This window comes from Rattus norvegicus, chromosome 3 (genome assembly GCF_021556685.1).
Source record: "Rattus norvegicus strain SHRSP/BbbUtx chromosome 3, alternate assembly SHRSP_T2T, whole genome shotgun sequence".
NCBI lineage: Eukaryota > Metazoa > Chordata > Mammalia > Rodentia > Muridae > Rattus > Rattus norvegicus.
Genome location: NC_141536.1, coordinates 41,766,751 through 41,789,779, shown reverse-complemented (window position 1 = coordinate 41,789,779; position 23,029 = coordinate 41,766,751). Strand labels below are relative to the sequence as shown.

The 23,029-nt window shown below is 40.4% G+C and overlaps 1 protein-coding gene across 2 annotated transcripts in view; it reads right to left on the bottom strand.

Annotated features, from left to right (window-relative positions):
* The window catches only part of Galnt5 (polypeptide N-acetylgalactosaminyltransferase 5), a 46,495-nt gene that overhangs the window by 1,124 nt on the left and 22,342 nt on the right, over positions 1 to 23,029 (bottom strand). Inside the window, 6 exon segments of one of the 2 annotated variants that reach the window (NM_031796.1) lie at positions 2,277 to 2,438; positions 5,406 to 5,486; positions 9,637 to 9,960; positions 11,277 to 11,394; positions 12,015 to 12,134; positions 12,697 to 12,832. In NM_031796.1, coding sequence (NP_113984.1) covers positions 2,277 to 2,438; positions 5,406 to 5,486; positions 9,637 to 9,960; positions 11,277 to 11,394; positions 12,015 to 12,134; positions 12,697 to 12,832 — 941 coding nt within the window. 2 annotated transcript variants of the gene reach the window in all.

Sequence of the window (23,029 nt, the reverse complement as noted above, 5' to 3'; positions counted from 1 at the left end):
AATGTTCATTGGTATTGGCAAATGCTAGAAATGACACATTTTGTTTGTGAACTCCTTATCTGGTAATATAGAGCGCCAAATGTCCAGTGCTCAGAATTAGTTAGAAATAGACAAGGGTATTCAGATGACCTTAATATTGTTCTATATTTATTAAAAGTGAGAGATAGTCTACTTAGAACCAACATGGCTTTGTGGTTTTTAACTTGTAAATCACAATTTCACATAAATATGACCATGATCATTGAAGTTATTAATAAATTAGTTTAATATAATTTATTAAGCTAGTTTAATATAATATATAATAATGTGGTTAGTTTTTTACCCCAAAAGGGAATGCTTTTATGCTAAAGCATTTTAAATATGTTTTCATAAAATATTATGACTCTTACAAAACCTTGGAAATATGACTCTTGTATTATATTTAAGGTTGTGTAAAGTAGGTAGCCTTGAAGCAAGTCATTCATTATTCTCTAGACAGTGTTCTGTGGTGAATGACAAAGGTAACTAAATCATTTCTTCCCCATCAAAAGACACATAAGGACCAGTGATAGGGAGGACTTTCATGCTCCAAATCTGGCACTGGAATGAGAGGCAAAGTCCAGAGTCTCAGGGGAGGACTGACGTAGGGAGCACTTAAAACACAAATTTAGATGTGTGGAATTTTAACTAGTCACTGCTATCTAGAGTCAAACTCTGAAAAGGAAGACCTTGTTTTCCACAGTCCCTTTCCATTTCTCTTCTTCTTTAAGGCTTACATATCTTAGGGACTGCTTTAGCTGTGTCCTGAATGCTATTCTCCAAGACTGATGGGTTAAAGACATGTTCCCCAGGGTGGAACTATTGGGACATGGTTAAGTATTTGAGAGATGAGGCTTCCTGGCAGATCCACAGAGCTGATTCCAACCTCTCTCCTTTAATTATTTAAGGTATTTTTCTGAAGTGATAGTAAGGGGCTTAAGAGAATTTGTATGATAATTATCAAAAGAAAAAAAGAAAAAGGAGAGACAGACAGACACACATACACACATACACACACTGGGGGGGGGGAGAGAGAGAGCAAAAAAAATGTCTGAATCAAAGGAAGGACACCCTAACCAATGGGGACACCCCTCAAATAAAATGAGTTTCTGTTAAGGTCAGCTCTGGACAGAATCATGACTTCTATATTGCCTGGAGACTTAGTTTCTTTTCTCTTGCTATGATAAAATACCAATAAAAATGACTTGAGGGACAACAGTTTACTTCAGCTCACAGTTCATGCTGATATTCCACCATGGGTGGGGAGTTTTCCAGTGATGGGAGTTTTGTGGATCTAGTCATATTTCATGAAGAGAGATTAGGAGTTCAATCCTATATAGTTCTTAGCTCATTTTACTACTAAGGAATAGTCCTACTCAAGAGGAAGCTAGGTCTACTCAGGCCAATTAACATAATCAAACAGTCTTCCCAAGGCATGCTCAGGAGCTAACTGTAACCACAAAAGTGCCTGCAAGACATCCCATGACTGCAGGCTAGTGAGAAGGCAGGAATTTGAGAAGACAGTCTTGAGGCTATTCCTAGCATCTCAAGATTCTGAGACAAAGCTTATGACCTTGAGCCTACTTTGAACAGGACAGAGAAAAATGGAATGGACTTTGAGATTGAACTCAGCAGCACTGGGGTAGCTTGTTTAGAGAACCACTGCGGTGCAGACATTCTCAGCACCAAATGCAAAGTTGGCAACAGACACACGGTCACCTTCCCTTATTCAGTCCCTGCAGTGCCTGGAGAATCTTATCTGTGGATCCACACAGAGGTGAGGAAAAGACTCCTTTCATGGAACGAGGGCAGAGAGAGGAACCGGAATCATTCTAGACACTAAAATTTGTAGGAAGCTTACAGTTTCTTGCTTTTTTTCCCCCATGTATCCCCCCTCTAGACTTTTCTGGTAACCCATGGGAATAAGTTTCAGCAATATGCATGACATTGTTGTTTGATTGAAACAAATTTTAGAATCTAGGATAATGATACCAATATGGTGGAAAGAAATGGGTGCCTTTAATTTGAACCACTCAGTTGAAAGACATTTTGGGGAAAAAAAAAGAGCAAACAAACTTAAATTAAATTAAAATATGGCAAAATGGTCTTTATGCCCCTGAATGAAACTTCACACCATCCCTATTGTTACACACAGCGTTTAAAGGCTTCCAGCTGAGGAGGTTGATAGTGAGAGTTTTATGTCCCCTTTGACTGAAAGTTGACTTTGTGGTAAAGGATGGCGCAGGTATTTTGCTTACCAGTTCTGGATGAAAGGCAGATGCTGATCTGTGCAGCCATTTAAGCCTGTTGTTTCTGTTGTCACACGGGTACAGCGTCAGGGATCCTTTATCAGGGATGGGCGCCACACACCACTCTCCATGCTTAATAAGTCTTACCCAGGTATAATTAAATTGTTGAAGCTGTAGGGAATGGGAACAGGAAAGGCCATTCTGTTAGCAAGAAGAGGCAGAGGAGGTTGCCAAATCAGAAACTTTGATCCAACAAGGTAGGTGCATTATTTTACCTGCCCACTGTCATATTTTCCATTGTTATGTGGCAAGACTATCTCTGTTGGTTTCAGTAATGATTGTCACGATGTCTAGTAGACAGTAAGCTCTCAATAAATATTACAGGAAGTGGCGTGTGTTGCTAGTACACTAAGTATATCTCTGAATATGGATGTTATTTCCAATGTTGTGAATTACAGGTAATCAGGGGGCAGAGTATTAGAGTGTGTAAATCTCTATCCATCAGTGGTGTTATGTGGCTCAAAGCCCAGCTATAGATTTCTTGAGGGAAAATTATCATATCTTCTTCTTTCAGACTCTCATTTGGACTCAAGTTGATTTACTCTAATGGATGGAAAGTTATTGAAGTGTGTCTTTGCCACCATGTAACATCTCCCAATTCATAGGATCAGCTCCTAGAGTAAGTCCAGACTGGAGGAGTTGACAGTGTCTAAAATAAATATGGCTTCAGGTAATTGAAGAGTGTTTGTAATCCTTAAAAATAAGTTGACAGCTATTTAAAAATAATTTAAGGTTGGTTGACTCTTTTATTCTAAACCTTTGGTCCTTGTGAAATTTGCCATGGAGGGAACAAGGAAGTACAGGAAAAAAATATTGAAGTGTTTTTCCTCTATGAATCATTTATAATATAAGTGGAGTATCTTTTATTTGCAGAACTAAACATTGAACCAAGGACTTTACACAGGATAGGTAAATTTCCTATCACCGAGCTACACGTCCTATCTTTTTGGTATAATTTGTTTTGAGATAAAGTTTACCAAGGAGCCCACAATAGCCTTGCATTTTTTTAATGTAGTCTGGGAAATCCCTAAAAATCTTTCTTTTCTTGACTCAGCACCTCTAACAGCTGGAATTATTGGCCTGTGTCACTCTGACTGGCTTCAAGTTCAGATTTAACTTAGACTAAAGGCTATATTTAAGAAATGGTAGCATGTCTTGCCACTCAAAGAATAGTCCCTGAATCAACATCTTGTCACCCAGACACTAGTTAGAAATGCTGGAACTCAGACCATTATGGACCTTGGAAGTCACACTCACCTAACAAACTACCAAGGTGATCTGTGTGAGTATCAGTGTCTGAGAAGCATGGAGAGACAACAGACTAAGTTATATAGTCACTAAGATAAACTGAACATTACTGTAGAAAGAGTTCAAAGTAAAAATGTAAGAAGACTTGCAGTTAAAGTAAGGGGCAGGAATTGAGGGTGAAGCTAAGTATTTCATTTCTTCTGAGTCATTTTAGATGAATACAAGTCTGGTATTAAATCCTATCAATTTTGACCCTATCAAACTAACTTCCTTTACATTCCTATCCTTTTAATGATTCAAACAAAGCACTGGCAAGAGAAGCTCAAAATGTTCAAGGGGGTCAAAGTGTGATGGAGTTTTCTGGAAGGAGGTGGCTCTATTACTCATACTTTGGTTTCCCCTTCCCAACTCATTGGTATTCAAGAACAGAAGTTAGGTTTTTAGTGAAATACTGATTTTACAGGTATGCTAAGTTCCTACAGTGATAGTTTTAAAGGAGTAAATTATTAAATATTTTAATATAGTTTAGACTAACTCTGTAGTTGTTTTTTCTATAATTTATGACTTTCTCCTGTTTGAACTGTTAATAAGCAAAAAGTTATTTCTTCCAGCTGATTCTTTAAATTTATCATCTTCTCCATTTTCTAATTATGAAAGTGTTTCCTTGGTTTCAGGTTTACAATCCACAGAAGATTTATTTACACTGGCAGATATGCCTTCTCTTCTAAGGGCAACTTAGGAATAAGTTGCAGAGACAAGATGTGCTTGAAAGGAAAAACCCCAAAGCTTTAATCGGGACAAAGAAATACTTCAGCAAGCCAAGGACATCACTGTGAAAGGATCGGCCTACCAAGGTGTGATCTTCAATCTGGGAGAAGGGGTGATTTGTACACATGAATCAGTGTTCCCATGAGTCCTAGTTAGCATCCAAAGCAGATACCATTCTCAACTGGGGTGCAGGTGCTGGAGAGGGAGGTGTAATCACTTGGAGCTTGCCTACAGCATAGAAGAAGTAGTCCTTTCCTGTTCCCCCTGGCCCCACACCTCTCCCATTCATGGTGCTCTGATTTATGCAGTCATTTTATTGAAAGAGTTTTTCCATCAGGGATCATGGGATGTCCCCAACTCCTTTAATATCTGGAAGAAGGAGAGAAGTTGGGGAGAGGACCAGAATCAGAAAATAAAGCTGAGTCCTCAGGATGACTGCTCAGAAACATGGTTTCTATATTATCTGTGGATAAACTTTTAAATTTATTATTATTAGTTGTATGTACGTGTGTGTATATGTGATGCATAGGCATATATGTTACAGCTGGTGTGTGGAGGTCGGAGGAGTACCATGGAATTAATTCTGTCGGTATACCTTCGTGTGGGTCTCAGGGATTGAACTCACATTGTGTAGCAAGCTCCTTTACCCACTGAGCCATTTTGCCAGGTGTATTTTGGACATTGTCATCTTTATCACTACATCCAGTATCACCAGAGTGCCCACCGTTAGGTTGTGCTTCTCAGTTCTTGTGTGTTGAAGATGCATTTCAGCTTTAGAGATAGGCACTATCTTTGCTGACTCTTACAAAAAAGTTTAAGACTTTGTGTATGTTGAGCTAGTTTTACAAGAAAAAAAAAAGCCAACAATAAACCCACCATGGAGCAAGGGCTTCAGTAACAACTCTGTCCATTATTGCTTCCCTGTTGAGTGGCACTTCCTAATACCAGACTATTAATTCCATTGGCATTGAGAAATATGGATTTCTCCAGGATGGAGGCCAATGGTCACGTGACCAACAAGCATGTCAATCACTATTCATGGTGAACCCAGGCTGAACCTACCTCACTGCTCCCATCGCAGTCCTCCAGGACAACTGTGATATTTTTGATGGAAACACACTTGCCCAAGGCCAGATTAATAAACTAGGAAGGAAAATACAAAATGAGCATTAAGGGCCGACATATCTTTAATGTACACCAAAACATCCAGACACATTTAGGAAATAGAAAGTAGAAGACCATAAGGTTAAAAGATAGTCACTAGATTAGCAAAAGTCTGCACTGCGTGATTTTCCTAGTCACTTCGCTAACAGAGACACAGTGTGACCCTGTCCCAGCAGAGCTGTCAGTTTAAGCCTATGATTCAGCCACAGTGGCAAGGAACATTAGGGTATCCTTAACTCTTTGCTGGAATGCTGAATGAAAGCGAACAAAAGTTGGAATAGATAGTAGGGATTTAGGAGGGGGAAGGCTTGAATTTATCACAATGCATATTTTAAAAGTCCATGCTTTGAATTTCAAGCCAAGAGTTATAGGCTGTGCTCCTCGGCTGACCCCTCTGAGTTATCTGATCGCTTAGGTACTGAATCATAGATAACTTGAGTCCTTCAGAGAACAGCAGATTCCAACTAATTCCCTGGCAGACTCTTTCTAATGACTCAGTCAAGCTACGACTCATTACAGGAAAGTCACGAAAGCTAAAACAGAGCCAAACATGAAGGCCCTTTCTGGCAGACTGGAGCTTTTAATGGATTTACAGGGTCAAATATGGAGAAAGGTTTCTCTCAGTCACCGTTTAATGCAGACAGGGTTGATTCCTTTAACGTGCTGGGCAGGACTAACAAGATGGTAGGTTAATAATGCAATTTAGGTTTTTAATTTACTGGGGGTAGAGAGGTGAAATTATATGCATTCTATGAAAACCGGATAAACTTGGGGGGTTTAGTGAGCGTGTTTGTGCTCTTTCAGCTTTTAGGGTGCTCGATACGGAGCTCCTGTTCTGGGGTGCCGCAATATTAGAGGCCACATTGGCCACAGGAGTGTCAGATTTTGTAGCAGGGTGTCTAGTGGGTTAGTGTGCATTGTGAATGCATAGCTGAGCTCGAAAATAAGTAGGGAGTCGTTTGTAGGGTCAGAAATGCAGAGAGAAGCCCCGAGAAGGATTACCGCGATCTTGGTAAGTAGGAAGAATATCCCCACAGAAACATATGGGGATGGGTGTGAGCATGTGGGGTGTATGGGGTGCGGGTATGAGCAAGTCAGATCCAAGACTGAGCTGTTTCACACAAAGACCACCCTTCCGCCAGTGGGTTCTAGGAAAAGGGATTGGCCCACTAGCATAGGGAAAAAGCATGGAAGCTAGACTCTCTCTGGGAATCTAAAACCTCACACTGACCGTTGTTTGGGTTTGAAATAAAACTGTAGTCTATCTGGTAGGGGTGGGAGCCCTCATAGACCTTCAGAGAATATAAGCGAACATCGGCAGTTTTATTGGTTGGACATTTCTACAGTGTCTGACACAGGAGAACACGAAGTGATTCTAGGAGGACAACTCTCCATTTCAAAACAAAACTCTTCAAAATGTTCTGTTCACAGATCAAAATGACAAATACACACACATTTACCATCAGGAGGAGGTCTGAGCAGGGGTAGCATAGAAAACGGAGCAATGGCGCTTTAAGTTCAGGGAGCACGAGCAGACACACAAGGCATAGAACAATTCTGCAGCTCAAAGAAGAAAATCAAGGGCTGGGGATTTAGCTCAGTGGTAGAGCGCTTACCTAGGAAGCGCAAGGCCCTGGGTTCGGTCCCCAGCTCCGGAAAAAAAAGAACCAAAAAAAAAAAAAAAAAGAAAATCAAAACCCTAATTGTTCTTTGAATCCAAACAGAGAACTGAGTTCCATGTCCTCACGTCTCATTTGAGAATCCTACCACAAAATAAGTTCGGAAAACTGCCTCCAACACAGCTAAACAAGTTGCCTATTCTAGAACTTCTTAGAATCTTCCAGAACGGAGTTTTTGGCTCAGGACAGTGGTTCCTTTCCCAGATCTACTGACTCCCGGCTGTACAACTATCATTATGCAGAGTGTGGTTTGGGAAGGCTTAGTTTGTCCAGTTTTGTCCTTGCCATTCTTTTGATTTGATTTTAAACTGTTCCTTCCCACAGGCCTTGGAAGGCACTCCAGGCTGAGGGAAAACATCTCCTACCTGGTCCTTCACGCAAACTATTTTACTTCAAGTAAAAATAAAAAAAAAATCAAGTATTGAGTAGATTTTATACTTTCTGTGTTGAATTATTTCATTTTCCCAATGTCAAAGGTAGAGATTTCCAACACTTATTTACTTAATCATTAAATCTCAGGATTAGGTTGTTTGCTAATGATATACTCTAATTAAAAAAAAACCCAGTGATGATGAGGGTATTTATTGATTGAAAATATTATTGACTTTATGAGAAATCCCTTACAATAAAAATCACATTGATTGGACATACATTTTCAAGGTGTACAGGTTAAATGATTGGAAAATCAAGAAATAAGTAGATTTTATTTTTTGAACCTTTTTTCCTGATTGCCACAGTCTACTGAATTATATTCAGTTTTAATTGGGGGAAAAAATGCCCTCAAAATTGTAAAATGCTAATAACACGATTGTCAGAAGAGGAAACGGTATCTTCCTTAATATTTGTCTGCATGAGGCAGGAAAGAGAAGGGAAACACACAAAAAGGGTCTGGCGAAATCTGTTGAAATATATACACCGCATTTTCATACATTGGGGTGCAGGCATCTGCAGGCGAATTCTTTTGAGCAGAGCTTTTCAAAGATCAGTGGCAACTTACAAAGGAATCCAACGGTAGTTCGACTGCACCCTCTGGTGGCAAACGTTTAGTAATGCTACTGCTCAGATTCTCTGGAGAAATTTATTGAGCCTTTTGGTGGTCATCCTTGTCTGGGGGATGGAATTTGAAGATGTAAGTGATGTGTTTGATGTGACTAAGGCCAATATGTCCTTTCTGTTTAGTTATCTAGAGTAGCTGATGTCTACTTTGACCTACCCCAAATCCTGCCGAACTGTTGGGAGCTGTTCACAACACTGTGTTATAAACAAGCCAGGTAACACGTATTTATTGGCTAAATTTTATAAAATCAGAACAACTATTCAGAATGCTCTCCTGTTTTTAATACCCTCCCTGGATTTCCATAGCAGGGACAACAGCAACAATGTTTTTAGTGAGTCCTCGTTATCAGGAGATTTGACAGGCTGGAAGAGGGGCTGGTTTTCCACATCTATTTCCTAGGAAGACAGAGACCAGTGTTCTACTGACAATCAATTTAGAGATCTTCTTGAACATGGGGGCAGGGAGATGAATGAAAATGTAAAAGAGTGAACTAAGAGACTAAACACAAGCATAAAGATGAGCTCAAGCGGAAGAATGGCTTGTCACAGGCTTACAGGAAACTGCGCTCCTGGGTACACAGCAGGCTTTCTTTGCCCCAGGGTCTCAGCTTCTTTGAGTTTCCCTTTGCACTGTGCCCCATTCAAACTGTTTGCTTCACTTTACCCTTTGTGAAAGAAACCTCCTTTCGTGACTTGACTATTTATATTATTTCCAACATCTCTACAAAAGTTTGTTAGAGCCCAATTAAACTTCTATTTCCCCTACATTTAAAGCTTGTGTTCAACCCTGTCAAAGAAGGAGGGCAATATAGAAAGAAAATTACCCACAAGGATCTACATGAACTGATTCTTGCTTCTCTACCTATGTTTCGCCATTTATTCCCTGACAGCATCCTTCACCTTGCCAGATCTTGATTGCCACAGACTGTCCTGAGTTGTGTAGGGGTTGTACCTCCACCTTTACTCCCTCGGAGATGGCTGGACCCTGTGTCATAGACCTGGCTTCTCATCTTCTGACAGGATTTCTTGACAGCATGCATTTAAAAGCCATCAGCACTGCTGGCCTGGTCCTTCATGAGAGCCATCATATTCTGTATCCATACTTTGCTTTCTTATTACCCTTGTTCTCTAGTCAGTGTCAAATTCTGAAGGAAGAGATGAAGCCTACATCCTGACATACGGCCTGGTCTCTTGTGTGCAGTGTAGGTATGTGATAGTTATCAGTCATCATGACATATGACAGATTTCCTCAGATTTACCTCTAACAACTCTCATCCATCTATACTCTCTCTTCGTGGTACTTGTGCCTGCTGGTTAGAGGATAATATGTCATTCTTTTCTAAGCATGCTTGAAGGAGTTTCTGTCATCTCAGCAAATGGCTACGGCAACTTACCACACCACTAGCTCTTACAACAGGCGCCTTCAAGTCGGGAAAGACATTGTCCAAGTACCACTTGAAACTTTGGCACTTCAGCTTCTTTCGCAACTCCCTTTGCTGGGTGAGGTTGCCCACATCCAGCCCTTGGTCTATGAGGTGATCCCCGTGGCCATAGAAGAGTTCCTTGTACTCATCGAGCCAGACCTCAGCAACCCGCACCAGATTCCGTTCCACCGTCTTCATGCGGTCCTTGGGGAAGGAGTAGGGATTGTCATTTCTGAATATGTGGCCCACTCTGGAACAGGGAATGATCTCGATTTCACCACCACACATCCAGACCTAGAAAGGAGTCAGTGAAAAGCACTGATTATCAAGTGATGGGTCACAAATCACAGGCAATTAACAATGCTACAGAACTATCTGGAGATACTCCATCCCCACACCCACACCCTGCCTGCTAAGTAGTACTTGCTACTTAGAAAAGCATTTTCACAAAAGAAAAGAAAATACAGCAGGCTTATTTAATTTTGTATATGGTGAACTGCTTTCTGATCCATAAAGTAGACTATTTCCCTTTCCTGAGCACCTAAGCAAAATTCTCTTTATCTCTTTTCTAAAGAACTCTTTATAGAACCCCAATATATAAAATATATCACATTGCTTCTGTTTGGATTGAATCAGGGAATGGTTATGGATATCTATTTGTTCACCTTCCCCTTCCTTGGGAGACCAGTAGGCTCTTGATAACCAATTCAAAATGGTTCTTGGTCAAGACCTCCAAAGTTACACCCATTTGAAGACAGACTACCCAGCCCCATTGAAAAGCTGCTGTCAAGTTCTATTGTTCCTGTTAAGGCTTCCCTGACAAGAGTCAATGATGCTGTCAGTCATTGCATACACAGTCTCCAAAGAGGCTATAGCACACACTTAATTTGCTGGTGGTCTGCACTAGAGGGATTCTTCCTCATTTGTATTAATTAATATTACCCATTGCATGTATTTCTATGGCTTCCAGTGTATTAGAGAGCTATTCCAAGAGAGCCACTGTATATCACAGATGAATCCCAGAGTAACTTCTATTAAGTAAGAATCCCATAGCTTTTATGCAGAAAAAGAAATTTCCCATGATTAGACATAAAAACACTTTTGTGAAATATTAATTCCAGTAGTTTTACAACAGTGGTTGATTCTTCCAAGTTAAGTCTGGGAAATGAACCACTCAATCTGTAGAACCTGTGCTATGGTGAAGTTTCTTCTCAGTGGCAGTCAGATGTATGACTGTACTGATAAAATGAAGCCACTTGAGAATCATAAATGGTGACTGTGTGTGTTTGTACGTGCATGCGTGCGTATGTGCGTGTATACCTGTGTGTGCCTGTATGTGTCTGTATGTGGTGATGTTTGGGTTTACATATATGCGAAGTGCACAGGGTAACAAAAGGTATCTTCCTTAATTGCTCTCCACTTTCATTTTTAAACACTTTCTTCAACTGAATGGGGAACTCACTGATTACACACATCACCCTTGGCTTACTACCTGAGATCTGAACTCAGATCTTCATGCTTGTGTGCCAATCTCCTTAGCAACTAAGTAAACTAGAATGGTAAACTTAAAAAAAACACAACAACAAGGAGAAACAATCAGTAGTGGATACCTTGAATGATAGCTCCATATTTTCTCCACCCCAAACATCAAGACCAGGGTCATAAGTTCCAAGTTCATAAAAGTAACTTTTGTCAATGGAAAATAATCCACCTGCCATGACTGGGCACCTACAACCAAAAAGGATTGTGTTAAACCTTTATCCCATGCAACTTAACTTCTAGAGTGGGGTTCTCTGTATGGCTATGTGAGAGTTTGGGGGCTTTTCTGGATAGGTGCACGGAAGTCTTAGAATGTTTTCTTCAGTAAAATGCTTTTGGTTCATGGGGATTAAGCCTGATTAGGACTGCAAAGGACATGGGCAGAAGTATGATTCTTATTTCTCAAGTTTATTCTGACTCAACCCCTGGGGCAGTTGTGGATTTCTCTGGGTCAGAGCTAAACTGGATACATTTTAAATTGAATTGGAGGGTGGGGGTAGCAAACTAGCTTCTCAGGAAACTTTGCTCGCTTTGATAATGTCTTGAATAGAGCTATAATTTTTTATATTGTTTTTCGAGACAGCATCTCACTACTGTAGTCTAGATTATCCTTAAACTTGCCACCCTCCTGCTTCTGAAGCTTCTGGCTTCTAGTGCTAAGATTATAGGTGTGTACCATCATGTCTAATTGATTCCTATAATTCTTGCTGGTTTTCAGAACAATAGAGTATAATTGTTTTAAAAACTTACTTTCCGTCTTTCCAAAAGAACTTAGGACTGCTGTCTCATCTTCAGTTTCACCCACTTACCTTATTATATCTGTTTCTTTAATTCCATTTTTTGCAATAACATCTGGAGGGATTGTTCTCCAGCCAAAGTTCATGGGCCAGGTGAAGACACCTCTTTGGAAGTTGTCCACTGTCATGTAACTAATTCAGAACACACAAAACAAATGAAATTTGCAAATGCACTTTTCAAGATTAGTTGTGTTTCTATTGACTTCACTAACACAGCTTGGTGACCAGTTCAGGTATGAAACACTTGATGATACATATGATTCTGCATCATCACCTCTTATAGTTATGATCCACATGGGTGACTGGCTGGTAAGATCAATTGTTTCAACTTGAAATCATATCTCAGTCTATAATGGCCATTTAAGAAGAAGAAATAGCAGCTTAGAATAACATGTAGACTTTGCATAAAGTCTATGTGGGTTTGACTAGAAACCTGAGAAAAATAAATATTTGGGAGTTTGACTGACTAGCAAATAGAATGAATATGATGATGATCAGCCGGATTTATTAGCAGGTAAGTAGGTATTGGTGTATTGGTCAGATAGATTACTGAATTGATAGATTCTGAACCCAAGATATTGATCATGTCTTTTCACTTCTTTGTATGAATAGGTCATGCTTCTTAGGTTCTAACATAGCACACATGAGGGCCATCACTCTGCTACTCTCTGTTGGTAAGGGATGATAGTGTTACCTCATGTCCTTGTCATTGATGACTTCAATTACTGGACAGGCTACTTTCTTTCTATTTAAATAAACTCTCTCCAGAAGGGGTTCCAGCCAGCCCACATTACATTCCACATGGGAGTCTAGGAATGTCAGCACATCACCTGTAGAGTTAAAAAAAAAACCTTGGAAAAATCCAGTACAATATGGCAAGTGCATACACTTCATCATTAACGGTGTGAGGGATTGTTCAACGGGCATGACTTTGAACATGGGTGCCTTCTGTTCTCACTGAGTTCCTGGTTCCTAGAAGTTTATTTTTGTAATAATATGGAGAGAGTTAAGGGATAGAGATTCTGTGGAATCATGACTAGAAACAATGGACAAGCTAGTGCCACTCTTGCTTCTTTGTTACTATAATAGATGATGACTAAAGCATCTTAGGCAGGAGACAGTTGATTTGGTTTAAATGATGCAATTACCACCCACTACTGATGGAAGCCAAGGCCTGCTCAGCCTGCTTCCCTATAGAACTTGGACTGGTGCCCAGGGATGGCACCACTGGTTCCTCCCACATTAATCATTACTTTAAAAAAATGCTGTACAGACATGCCCACAGGCCAGTCTGAGAGACACTTCTTCCTTTGAAGTTCCCTTCATTCTCATTACTGTTTTCACTGACCACTCTGGGACCTGAGTGCTCAGTTAGCATGTCTTACCATGCCTTACCATGTCTTACCATGTCTTACCATGTCTTACCATGTTTGAGCAAGTCTTACCATGCAGTGCCTCTGCTCTACCAGGTGGTCTTATCTGTTTCCTGCTACAAATGTGAAGTATAGATGGATTATAATTCCCACTTAAGAGATAAAGATTGGAGGAACAAATAGCTAGGGCACCGTTCCAAAGTAATTTACCTCTAGTGCCATGTAATAGTATAAAACAACTCATTACATAGGTCACGATGGGGCTCCAAATCTGCATTCCCTCCCCACATGGCCCAGATCCTACCTAGTTGATATTCTCATTCATCTGTTGCCAGAACCTGAGGGAAATAGCACCTGCCTAAAACATATTTTGGAATTTTATATTGCTTTATTTGGGGGAAGAGGAGACTCTCCTACGCACGGATACCACTGCTCTACTTTCCGATACTCTATTTTAAGGTAAAATCTCAGGATTGCGTTAGAGAAGAAAGTAAGGAGTTCGTTCCATGCATAGCTGGCTCCCGGTAGTGTTTCTAATTGTGGTGGGATCGTCACATGTGAGGCCGTGCTGATGCAGAGGGGCTGAAGGGCATGAGGGAATGGGGAGAGGGATGAAGTACACACAAATAATAATAATAAAAAAATTCTCTTTGAGCTTTACCCTACTGTGTGTTTCTACAATCTACCCAATACTCCTCTTAACAAATGGCTAGTGCTCCCTACTGTGTTTTTGATGAATTGTTTAAACTTAAATTCAGACTAATTTAACTCAGTCTTGGTTTTAACCTGGCATAATTTTCTGGTCTCTGGAGCTGCATACTGGTAATTCTGGTTTGTTTGGAGATGGAGTTTATGAACAACAGCAGCAGTTAGAAGGAGGAGGAGGACGACGAGGATGAGGACGAGGACGAGGAGGACAACAACAATAACAACAAGAACAACAAGAAAAACAAGAAGAGACAGAAGAGCAAGAAGAACAACAAGAAGAAGAAGGACATGAGGGAAATTTAAAAATGGCCAAATTCCTCTGCTCCCAGACCCGGTGAGAGAGAGACCCAACCGCCTGGTCAGGTGGGCACTCCTGAGGCTACAGAGCGGAAGAGACCACCAACACTGCTCACCCCTGCCCACATCCCTGGCCCAAGAGGAAACTGTATAAGGCCTCTGGGCTCCCGTGGGGGAGGGCCCAGGAGCGGCAGGACCCCTGCCGAAGACACCACCGGACCCTGAAGGAAACAGACCGGATAAACAGTTCTCTGCACCCAAATCCCGTGGGAGGGAGAGCTAAACCTTCAGAGAGGCAGACAGGCCTGGGAAACCAGAAGAGACTGCTCCCTGCACACACATCTCGGACGCCAGAGGAAAAAGCCAAAGACCATCTGGAACCCTGGTGCACTGAAGCTCCCGGAAGGGGCGGCACAGGTCTTCCTGGTTGCTGCCGCTGCAGAGAGCCCCTGGACAGCACCCCACGAGCAAACCTGAGCCTCGGGACCACAGGTAAGACCAAATTTTCTGCTGCAAGAAAGCTGCCTGGTGAACTCAAGACACAGGCCCACAGGAACAGCTGAAGACCTGTAGAGAGGAAAAACTACACGCCCGAAAGCAGAACACTCTGTCCCCATAACTGACTGAAAGAGAGGAAAACAGGTCTACAGCACTCCTGACACACAGGCTTATAGGACAGTCTAGCCACTGTCAGAAATAGCAGAACAAAGTAACACTAGAGATAATCTGATGGCGAGAGGCAAGCGCAGGAACCCAAGCAACAGAAACCAAGACTACATGCCATCATCGGAGCCCAATTCTCCCACCAAAACAAACATGGAATATCCAAACACACCAGAAAAGCAAGATCTAGTTTCAAAATCATATTTGATCATGATGCTGGAGGACTTCAGGAAAGACCTGAACACACTTAGGGAAGCACAGGAAAACATTAATAAACAAGTAAAAGCCTACAGAGAGGAATCGCAAAAATCCCTGAAAGAATTCCAGGAAAACACAATCAAACAGTTGAAGGAATTAAAAATGGAAATAGAAGCAATTAAGAAAGAACACATGGAAACAACCCTGGATATAGAAAACCAAAAGAAGAGACAAGGAGCTGTAGATACAAGCTTCACCAACAGAATACAAGAGATGGAAGAGAGAATCTCAGGAGCAGAAGATTCCATAGAAATCATTGACTCAACTGTCAAAGATAATGTAAAGCGGAAAAAGCTACTGGTCCAAAACATACAGGAAATCCAGGACTCAATGAGAAGATCAAACCTAAGGATAATAGGTATAGAAGAGAGTGAAGACTCCCAGCTCAAAGGACCAGTAAATATCTTCAACAAAATCATAGAAGAAAACTTCCCTAACCTAAAAAAAGAGATACCCATAGACATACAAGAAGCCTACAGAACTCCAAATAGATTGGACCAGAAAAGAAACACCTCCCGTCACATAATTGTCAAAACACCAAACGCACAAAATAAAGAAAGAATATTAAAAGCAGTAAGGGAAAAAGGTCAAGTAACATATAAAGGGAGACCTATCAGAATCACACCAGACTTCTCGCCAGAAACTATGAAGGCCAGAAGATCCTGGACTGATGTTATACAGACCCTAAGAGAACACAAATGCCAGCCCAGATTACTGTATCCAGCAAAACTCTCAATTAACATTGATGGAGAAACCAAGATATTCCATGACAAAACCAAATTTACACAATATCTTTCTACAAATCCAGCACTACAAAGGATAATAAATGGTAAAGCCCAACATAAGGAGGCAAGCTATACCCTAGAAGAAGCAAGAAACTAATCGTCTTGGCAACAAAACAAAGAGAATGAAAGCACACAAACATAACCTCACATCAAATATGAATATAACGGGAAGCAATAATCACTATTCCTTAATATCTCTCAATATCAATGGCCTCAACACCCCAATAAAAAGACATAGATTAACAAACTGGATACGCAACGAGGACCCTGCATTCTGCTGCCTACAGGAAACACACCTCAGAGACAAAGACAGACACTACCTCAGAGTGAAAGGCTGGAAAACAACTTTCCAAGCAAATGGTCAGAAGAAGCAAGCTGGAGTAGCCATTCTAATATCAAATAAAATCAATTTCCAAGTAAAAGTCATCAAAAAAGATAAGGAAGGACACTTCATATTCATCAAAGGAAAAATCAACCAAGATGAACTCTCAATCCTAAATATCTATGCCCCAAATACAAGGGCACCTACATATGTAAAAGAAACCTTACTAAAGCTCAAAACACACATTGCACCTCACACAATAATAGTGGGAGATTTCAACACCCCACTCTCATCAATGGACAGATCATGGAAACAGAAATTAAACAGTGATGTAGACAGACTAAGAGACGTCATGAGCCAAATGGACTTAACGGATATTTATAGAACATTCTATCCTAAAGCAAAAGGATATACCTTCTTCTCAGCTCCTCATGGTACTTTCTCCAAAATTGACCATATAATTGGTCAAAAAACGGGCCTCAACAGGTACAGAAAGATAGAAATAATCCCATGCGTGCTATCGGACCACCACGGCCTAAAACTGGTCTTCAATAAAAATAAGGGAAGAATGCCCACATATACGTGGAAATTGAACAATGCTCTACTCAATGATAACCTGGTCAAGGAAGAAATAAAGAAAGAAATTAAAAACTTTTTAGAATTTAATGAAAATGAAGATACAACATACTCAAACTTATGGGACACAATGAAAGCTGTGCTAAGAGGAAAACTCATAGCGCTGAGTGCCTGCAGAAAGAAACAGGAAAGAGCATATGTCAGCAGCTTGACAGCACACCTAAAAGCTCTAGAACAAAAAGAAGCAAATACACCCAGGAGGAGTAGAAGGCAGGAAATAATCAAACTCAGAGCTGAAATCAACCAAGTAGAAACAAAAAGGACCATAGAAAGAATCAACAGAACCAAAAGTTGGTTCTTTGAGAAAATCAACAAGATAGATAAACCCTTAGCCAGACTAACGAGAGGACACAGAGAGTGTGTCCAAATTAACAAAATCAGAAATGAAAAGGGAGACATAACTACAGATTCGGAGGAAATTCAAAAAATCATCAGATCTTACTATAAAAACCTATATTCAACAAAATTTGAAAATCTTCAGGAAATGGACAATTTCCTAGACAGATACCAGGTATCGAAGTTAAATCAGGAACAGATAAACCAGTTAAACAACCCCATAACTCCTAAGGAAATAGAAGCAGTCATTAAAGGTCTCCCAACCAAAAAGAGCCCAGGTCCAGACGGGTTTAGTGCAGAATTCTATCAAACCTTCATAGAAGACCTCATACCAATATTATCCAAACTATTCCACAAAATTGAAACAGATGGAGCCCTACCGAATTCCTTCTATGAAGCCACAATTACTCTTATACCTAAACCACACAAAGACACAACAAAGAAAGAGAACTTCAGACCAATTTCCCTTATGAATATCGACGCAAAAATACTCAATAAAATTCTGGCAAACCGAATTCAAGAGCACATCAAAACAATCATCCACCATGATCAAGTAGGCTTCATCCCAGGCATGCAGGGATGGTTTAATATACGGAAAACCATCAACGTGATCCATTATATAAACAAACTGAAAGAACAGAACCACATGATCATTTCATTAGATGCTGAGAAAGCATTTGACAAAATTCAACACCCCTTCATGATAAAAGTCCTGGAAAGAATAGGAATTCAAGGCCCATACCTAAACATAGTAAAAGCCATATACAGCAAACCAGTTGCTAACATTAAACTAAATGGAGAGAAACTTGAAGCAATCCCACTAAAATCAGGGACTAGACAAGGCTGCCCACTCTCTCCCTACTTATTCAATATAGTTCTTGAAGTTCTAGCCAGAGCAATCAGACAACAAAAGGAGATCAAAGGGATACAGATCGGAAAAGAAGAGGTCAAAATATCACTATTTGCAGATGACATGATAGTATATTTAAGTGATCCCAAAAGTTCCACCAGAGAACTACTAAAGCTGATAAACAACTTCAGCAAAGTGGCTGGGTATAAAATTAACTCAAATAAATCAGTTGCCTTCCTCTATACAAAAGAGAAACAAGCCGAGAAAGAAATTAGGGAAACGACACCCTTCATAATAGACCCAAATAATATAAAGTACCTCGGTGTGACTTTAACCAAGCAAGTAAAAGATCTGTACAATAAGAACTTCAAGACACTGAGGAAAGAAATTGAAGAAGACCTCAGAAGATGGAAAGATCTCCCATGCTCATGGATTGGCAGGATTAATATGGTAAAAATGGCCATCTTACCAAAAGCAATCTACAGATTCAATGCAATCCCCATCAAAATACCAATCCAATTCTTCAAAGAGTTAGACAGAACAATTTGCAAATTCATCTGGAATAACAAAAAACCCAGGATAGCTAAAGCTATCCTCAACAATAAAAGGACTTCAGGGGGAATCACTATCCCTGAACTCAAGCAGTATTACAGAGCAATAGTGATAAAAACTGCATGGTATTGGTACAGAGACAGACAGATAGACCAATGGAATAGAATTGAAGACCCAGAAATGAACCCACACACCTATGGTCACTTGATTTTTGACAAAGGAGCCAAAACCATCCAATGGAAAAAAGATAGTATTTTCAGCAAATGGTGCTGGTTCAACTGGAGGGCAACATGTAGAAGAATGCAGATCGATCCATCCTTATCACCCTGTACAAAGCTTAAGTCCAAGTGGATCAAGGACCTCCACATCAAACCAGACACACTCAAACTAATAGAAGAAAAACTAGGGAAGCATCTGGAACACATGGGCACTGGAAAAAATTTCCTGAACAAAACACCAATGGCTTATGCTCTAAGATCAAGAATCGACAAATGGGATCTCATAAAACTGCAAAGCTTCTGTAAGGCAAAGGACACTGTGGTTAGGACAAAACGGCAACCAACAGATTGGGAAAAGATCTTTACCAATCCTACAACAGATAGAGGCCTTATTTCCAAAATATACAAAGAACTCAAGAAGTTAGACCGCAGGGAAACAAATAACCCTATTAAAAAATGGGGTTCAGAGCTAAACAAAGAATTCACAGCTGAGGAATGCCGAATGGCTGAGAAACACCTAAAGAAATGTTCAACATCTTTAGTCATAAGGGAAATGCAAATCAAAACAACCCTGAGATTTCACCTCACACCAGTGAGAATGGTTAAGATCAAAAACTCAGGTGACAGCAGATGCTGGCGAGGATGTGGAGAAAGAGGAACACTCCTCCATTGTTGGTGGGATTGCAGACTGGTAAAACCATTCTGGAAATCAGTCTGGAGGTTCCTCAGAAAATTGGACATTGAACTGCCTGATGATCCAGCTATACCTCTCTTGGGCATATACCCAAAAGATGCCTCAACATATAAAAGAGACACGTGCTCCACTATGTTCATCGCAGCCTTATTTATAATAGCCAGAAGCTGGAAAGAACCCAGATGCCCTTCAACAGAGGAATGGATACAGAAAATGTGGTACATCTACACAATGGAATATTACTCAGCTATCAAAAACAACGAGTTTATGAAATTCGTAGGCAAATGGTTGGAACTGGAAAATATCATCCTGAGTGAGCTAACCCAATCACAGAAAGACATACATGGTATGCACTCATTGATAAGTGGCTATTAGCCCAAATGCTTGAATTACCCTAGATCCCTAGAACAAACGAAACTCAAGACGGATGATCAAAATGTGAATGCTTCACTCCTTCTTTAAATGAGGAAAAAGAATACCCTTGGCAGGGAAGGGAGAGGCAAAGATTAAAACAGAGACTGAAGGAACACCCATTCAGAGCCTGCCCCACATGTGGCCCATACATATACAGCCACCCAATTAGACAAGATGGATGAAGCAAAGAAGTGCAGACCGACAGGAGCCGGATGTAGATCGCTCCTGAGAGACACAGCCAGAATACAGCAAATATAGAGGCGAATGCCAGCAGCAAACCACTGAACTGAGAATAGGTCCCCTATTGAAGGAATCAGAGAAAGAACTGGAAGAGCTTGAAGGGGCTCGAGACCCCAAAAGTACAACAATGCCAAGGAACCAGAGCTTCCAGGGACTAAGCCACTACCTAAAGACTATACATGGACTGACCCTGGACTCTGACCCCATAGGTAGCAATGAATATCCTAGTAAGAGCACCAGTGGAAGGGGAAGCCCTGGGTCCTGCTAAGACTGAACCCACAGTGAACTAGTCTATGGGGGGAGGGCGGCAATGGGGGGAGGGTTGGGAGGGGAACACCCATAAGGAAGGGGAGGGGGGAGGGGGATGTTTGCCCGGAAACCGGGAAAGGGAATAACACTCGAAATGTATATAAGAAATACTCAAGTTAATAAAAAAAAAAAAATAGATACAAAAAAAAAAAAAAAAAAATGGCCAAATTCAAGTTACTCAGTGTGCCAAATGCCCTTTCTCCTTTGTGACCGTGGTAGTCCATCCCATGCACGGACTCTGTTGTATCATCAAGTAGTTAGTGCTAGACCATTGTGTTTATGGTTTCTAGATGAACATGGGCCTGGCTTTCGATTTAATTTTACATAATGCTTTTGAAGTAATACTGAGGCATTTTAAACCTGCAGCAGGAACAGCCTGGAGTGTGTAGAATGATGGCCACTCATGCTTTTCAGGAAATCTTGATGAAGGTCAAGAGTTTGACTTTTCTTGTTGGGTAGTTAGTTGAAGTAGCTAACGGAGTCCAGGAATGCTAATGGCAATGTTGAGAATTTTGCTGAGGGACCTATCATGGAGTGATTGAGAATCGACACGGGACTCTCACTGAGGATTTTCTCTGCTCTATGCCCAACCTTTCTTTGGTGAATAAGTCTTAGTCATACATTGTTGCTCTCCTACCCATAGAATCTTGACATCCAGGTTGTTCCTTGGGAAATCTCATGCGGTCAGCATCTAACTGATATAATCTTTGTATGTGCACTAGACTCACAACCTGAGCTCAGAGGGCACCATTGCTGTCACTAATGGTAACTGGTTAGCTCTTGAGTATTTTGGAGATGATCCTTTCAGATTTCAAAAGTAGCTAGTTAGTCCTTCAGGGAAAACAGTCTGGATTTTATTGTTCTGTGTCCTTGACTAGTCTAGCCCCATCCATGTAAGATGCATGCCTTCCCCCCCCCCCCGGGTGAGTAATTTGAGGACAGACATGGCCATGTAGACACAGAACTCAAATTCTCAATTTTTAGCTCTTTGTTTGTCTGAAGCATTTCTGAGAATATTTCTGCTTAGCATCTTGGCTAATCTCTGGTTTTTAAGCAGTCTTCAGGTTTTACTACAGTTTCCAACTCATGGCTGCTCACAGGCCTGGAGAACTCTCAGGGTAATGAGAAAGATATACTGAGTAGGCTAGCCCATCTTAATCAAAGATAATCCCTGAAGTATATTCTTGATGAAACGGCACAAGTCAGGCTTGCTTCCAGAAGCAAGGATGAATCCTTAACCAGGATGCTACCAACACTCATGACATAACCTTCTGCTTTTCTCCATGTCCTCAGATATTAGCCATCCAATAATGCTACCCAAAGCATCACACTCAAATCATGCATTCTACAGGAGGTAGGAACATAGAATGAAAATCAATGTTCTCATTCTTTAGATCGATTTGATAATTTATGAATTATTTACTGTTTAAAATATTCAGTGATCTCTTAGTATTCACAAGGCATAACACCATTCTCAGGTGTTGAAATTGGTTATTTATATATAATAGTGTAATATTTCCTGCATATTTTCAATGATCCCTGGATCACTTATAATACCTAATCTTATATAAATAGTTGTGATAGCAAGCCATCTGGAGAATAATAACAAGAGAAACCACTCTGAGTGTGTTTAGTATAGATGATTATTTTTTAAATATTTTAATCCAAAATTGGTTGAATCCATGAATACATAAGGAGGGTTTGTTGTACACATGTATATACATATATCATTATTTTGTGTTAAAATGAACCTGTGGTTTTCTATATCATCTAAATTTTTTATCTGAAGTAAATTTGTTTAGCTGTGATTTACAATGGGGTAGTCCTACAAAAGTTATTGGTGACAAAAGTGTCCTCTTTTGGTTCCTTGGGCAGAACTTCTTACTAGAAGCAGTGAGGAGTGAACAGATAGCTGGGGTTATCCAGATGGAGGTCTGGGAACATTAGGGAAGCACTCAGTCAGTATGGTAGGACTGTTCAGTAACATAGATAGGAAGATAGAATGTACTGCAAATGCTATTTGAGAAGGTTTCTTCTGTGGTCACACATGTATTTGCACATATATCTAGATTGTAATGTAAATTGTCTATTTCTTAACAGAAACCTTTGTCAAAGAGTGTGACATTTACCACATCGGCACTGAGTTCATGTTCTCAAGGGTATGGATGAATGTGGGACACAAATTTTAAATTTTTACATTTTGATTCATTAAACTCAAAGGCAGTATTTTATGGCGAGAACTGTAACCAAACGCCACTGTTCCTAACCAAGTTCACCCGAAGAGAGTGCCCCACCCCATTCCGCTGTCTAATAGTTGGACTAGTTAGGAGGTTAATGCCAGCAAACTTTGTTCTCTGTGTGGGATGAGAGAG